Source organism: Papaver somniferum, chromosome 10 (assembly GCF_003573695.1).
Source record: "Papaver somniferum cultivar HN1 chromosome 10, ASM357369v1, whole genome shotgun sequence".
Taxonomy (NCBI): Eukaryota; Viridiplantae; Streptophyta; class Magnoliopsida; order Ranunculales; family Papaveraceae; genus Papaver; species Papaver somniferum.
Genome location: NC_039367.1, coordinates 28,862,627 through 28,867,312, shown reverse-complemented (window position 1 = coordinate 28,867,312; position 4,686 = coordinate 28,862,627). Strand labels below are relative to the sequence as shown.

General features: G+C 33.8%; 1 protein-coding gene across 4 annotated transcripts; it reads right to left on the bottom strand.

Annotated features, from left to right (window-relative positions):
* Window positions 1–300: 300 nt before the first annotated feature.
* LOC113319578 lies at window positions 301–1,934 on the bottom strand. Of its 4 annotated transcripts, none has more exons than XR_003345651.1 (3): window positions 1,217–1,934; window positions 623–883; window positions 301–548 (listed from the first exon to the last, which is right to left on the bottom strand). XR_003345651.1 is itself a non-coding variant. In XM_026567827.1 (3 exons), exons 1-3 carry the CDS (start codon window positions 1,534–1,536, stop codon window positions 502–504), a joined length of 462 nt encoding a protein of 153 aa, XP_026423612.1. In that variant the 5' UTR covers window positions 1,537–1,934; the 3' UTR covers window positions 301–501. The 4 variants fall into 4 exon arrangements, 3 of the variants coding, with proteins under 3 accessions (XP_026423612.1, XP_026423613.1, XP_026423614.1); XM_026567827.1 differs by having other exon boundaries at window positions 789–883; XM_026567828.1 differs by having other exon boundaries at window positions 789–880.
* Window positions 1,935–4,686: the final 2,752 nt, after the last annotated feature.

Genomic DNA, 4,686 nt, shown 5'->3' with positions numbered 1-4,686 from the left:
TTCCATTTTCCTTTTCTTATAGTATCTAGCTACTGCTTATTTGTTCTTTACATGTAAAAGATAGATAAAGAGATTGTTCCCGAGAGGGACATGAAATGGTGAAAGAGCGTCTCCAAATGCTGTCTCATTATATACTCCACATTCCATTAATTGTGCAAGAAAATAAGCAAATTTGCCCGAGAGGGTTACCATATTTCCATGAACCGTATAATTTCATGAATTATTTAAGAGATGATTATTTTGTTTTACATGAACTTTATAATTTCGTGGAATTTAGCAACCTATGTAACAATCTCAATGTAAGTTGTGAACCCTTTTGTAGTTTTGGGTTTATTATATATTAATTGTCTCAAAGATTTGAGTCCTTACTGGTTTATACATAAATCCAAATTATCCACACTACATTGTAATCAATCAACTCACATCAATTTTCTTCACAAAATTCAATTAATAGCATTTTCAAAACTCTATTAATACTATAAGGGTTTTAAATTTTAAAGCCTAACTACTAAGCTCGGCCTGGTGGTTCTTTGGACTTCCTTGCTCTCCTGAAAACAAAAAAGAAAACAGTTAGTAAAAAGTGATTATACTACTACTTAGTAAAAGTGATTATGCTACTTACATTTAAGGAAAAAAACAATTTTCGGAAATGCTTTATCTTTTTTCTTTTACTTTTTCTTTTTCTGTTAAAAAATTACTCCAGTATATTATTATTCGAAGCCGACTTGAAAAGAATGTTCGGCTACCATGCATGTCATGTCGAATATATGCTCATACTGTCGTATTACCAACGTAATTATTAATATTGTTAATCCCATGCACCATAAGATTGATCAAAGATTTCTCAGTGATCAAAAAATTCTTGACGATTCCTTCAAAACTGCTTCATTGCAAAATCATAACAAAAATTATTAGTTAATTTAGTTAAGGAGACGGGGTTTTAATGATGTTTTTCTGCGGTCTGTTTAAGAGTTATTTAAGTATATATAATAATCAATAGCAAAGAAGCAGATATATAACATGATAATTTTCCCACTTAAAAATCAATTACGAGTAATTATTGATGCTAATCTATAATTAGAAAAAGAATTTTCAACTGTACTTGTTTTCCGCTCCAATCAACAAACAAAATCTTCAAGAAAAATAAATAAAAAATCTTCCAATTGACGGGTGTTAATAGAATAAGCTGGAGCAGTGTCTAAATAGCTGTACGTACCTGTTATGAATGGGATCAGGACCATTAGGAACTCTTCTTTCGCTCGACATGTAACTTCTCTTACCAACACGAGGAGTAGCAGTAGGTTTACTACCATGTCTTCCATTACTACTTCCTAAGGATGATGATGCTGATATACTTGTTCTCGTTGTTCTTGACGACGACACTGGGATCGGTTCTTCACTAGTACTACTTGGTACAACAGTAACCTCATTAACAATAATCAAAAACCCAACAAAGCTCACAAACACAAGAACTCTCATCATCAATGAATTCGTCGTTCTTGAAACTACTACTTCATCGCGATTACTATCCATCATGTTTTTCGTTTCTTCTATCCTCTGAACCACGTTACGGTGTAGTTCAAGATCAGCAAATGAAGGCAAAGAAGAGTACGTACTAGCTAAAAAGCTAGGACAACCATGTTTGAGGACTTGGTGTCAACATTTTCAACTTACCATTTAAGAAGCAACGAATAAGAAACCAAAAGAGAAGAAGATGAAGAAAGGGGAGAAGCAAAAGTGAGCAAAGGTAAGTATTTAGAGATTATAGGGGAAGCTGCAAGGCATATATCTATTACCACACTAGCTTGGGTTATATTGCAGGGTTAACTTTCTTTGTTTTTTTTTTATGATTCTATTTCTACTCTGTAGGATAACTCTTTGAAGATGGAAGAGCAGCTAGTATTGGAAGTATGGAACAAAAGAAAGAATGAAAAAGAAAGATCTGGTTTCAAAAGTGACTTGGAGGGAACCTCCATATATATATTTGATGTACACTTCTTATCTTATGATTTATGGGTCCATACTCCCAACATTACTACTAATCATAAAGTTAAAGAACCCTTTGGTTCCATGCCATGTTCGGTCTTGTTCCCGCTAGGATGTTCCCTTTTGTTTTTACCCACCTACTCCACTCCTATATTCATTGTTGTTTATGAGCAAGTCTTATGGTGGAAGAGTTCAATCTTCCAAGCCACTTCAGCATTTGGAATTGTGGATGGAAGAGCAAGTGTAGTGATGGAACAACAAAAAAGCTAATCTTAATAGCGTTGAGCGCTATTCAGAATAGCGCTTTTTTTCTCAGCTATTAGATTTTCAATGGCACATTTTAAATCTACGGATAAAAAAAGTGTTATTCTGAATAGCGTTGAGTGCTATTCTGATTAGTGTTTTTCGTCTTCTAGTATGCTATTCTGATTATCGTTTTTCGTCTTCTAGTATGCTATTCTGATTAGCGTTTTTTGTTTTCTACTGCGCTATTCTGATTGGCGCTCAAATGGATTCCACATAACGTTATGCGAAACCTTGGAACCCTGCTTGGACTTTTCATGGAAAACACCAATTTGGAAGCCACTAGACTTGACATTCCATAATATTTCCACACTTGAAATGACTTGAATTCCACCATAAGACTTGCTCTAAAGCGGGTTACCGTATGTAAACATGGAGTAAAGTTGTAAACGACATCTGCATATAATAAAGAGGGAGATCCCTTTGTACTCTTTTTTTCGTACTATCGTTAGGAGACATTTTTTTTAATCAAAATCAAACGGTAACGTATTTAAAGTTAATATTGGAATATGCTCCTCTTACAAATTAGCTCTACATACCCACAAAAAAGGAGTTCATTCCGAACTACCAAAATTGACCATCTACAAATCTTAATTTTAATAGTTGAAAATTGATCGATTTTCGACGGTCAATTTTCAAAGTAGTAAATGGTGGATTTGTACGTCTCGGAATGCGTTCATTTTTTTTGTGGCTATGTAGATAATTATAAGACGAACACATCCCAAAAATATTAGATTCATATATGTAACCGTTTAAGTTTGATTAAAAAAAATATCTCCAAATGTATGAGATAGTGTGAAAACAACAGTGTGAAACTTTTTAGCAAGATTGTTACGACTAAAAATAATAAAGTTGCAAGCTTCACAAGGATTGCAATGTACATGAAAGGATGATACGACTGAAATAGTAAGATTGTTGCCTAGAGTTATTAAATTTCCCAATTCAATAAATCTGGCGGTGAAGATTATTCTATTTTGTATGGGATCGATAATTTCCATAAAATTTGGTAATAATTTTAAAAATTAGATGTTAATATGTGAAATCTAATTCCTAGAACTAGAAACAAATATAATGACAGAGTCATCCAGTTTTTATATATGTTATTTGAATTACAAACTCGCCAGCTTGCTAATTCTTAGAGTAAAATGGTAAAGTTAACACTAGTACAACCGTTACCACGGTGGGAGGGACGATCGAAGAAGAATTTGAAGATGGGTTTGTCTGCGACTACTTTCGCTCTGTTTAGGGAAAAGTGATACTTTCGCTCAGTTTTGGGAAAAGTGATACTTTCACCCCATTTCAGAAAAAGTGATACTTTCGCCTCGTTTCAGAAAAATTGATACTTTCACCCCGTTTCAGAAAAAGTGATACTTTCGCTCCGTTGCAGAAGAATAATTTTCCAGAACGGAGAGAAAGTATCGCTTTTCCTGGAACGGAGCGAAAGTATCACTTTTCCCAAAACGGAGCGAAAGTACCACTTTTCCAAAAAAAAGAATGTGAAAGTATCACTTTTTTTGAAACGGAAAATTAGTTGATCCATAAACCAAAATATGGTTGCATGATGTGTCATGCATCCTTTGTGGTGGTTTGCATAATGACTATGCATTCAATTTTTGAGAATTGTGCCTAAAATGAAAGTATCATTGTTCTTGAAACGGAGGGAGTACATCGTTTTATCAGTTGCAACGCAAAGTTAATTGATGCATAAACCAAAATATGGCTACATAATGTACTATGTATCCTTTGTGGTGGTTTGCATAATGGATTTACATTTAATTTTCTAAGATTGTGCCTAAAATGATAAATACCTCCTAATTTTTCGTAAAAATTCTAAATTTGATATTGTTGTTTGTACTCATTGCATAGCTTTTTTTATTACCTTTCCAACGAGATAAAATTTGTAAAATTCCAAGGCACGGATTTTTAGATATGTTATATTAAAGTTTGCTTTCCAATTATACCCATGAAAAATAAGATACACAAGGAGGTAACTGGAATAAAAGGGAGGGATAATTGTGTCAAGTGAAAAACACCAACCATGGACACCAAATCCAATCTTTTTGTGTCAATTGATGACTTTTTTTTCCTGGCGTTTTTAGGGGCCACTCAAAAGGATTTAGGGGCCAACAATAAAACAAAAAAGGTCACCCAAAGGGAAAATGTAGCCAGCCCTTATCTCGCGTAATTCGTAATGGCGAAATTACCCTTATATATTCGGAGGATATGATAACATTGTTACTCTTCGAATGAAATCGGAAGCCAAAATATTTCCCATACTTCCGATTGTAGTCGATGCAGTATTTCTTGGTTCGTGTTTTGGATTCAGCGTTAATCAGGAGTTAAATATATTACAAAACCTACCGATTATAAGTTGCCGGAAATTCAAATTTTGAAAGC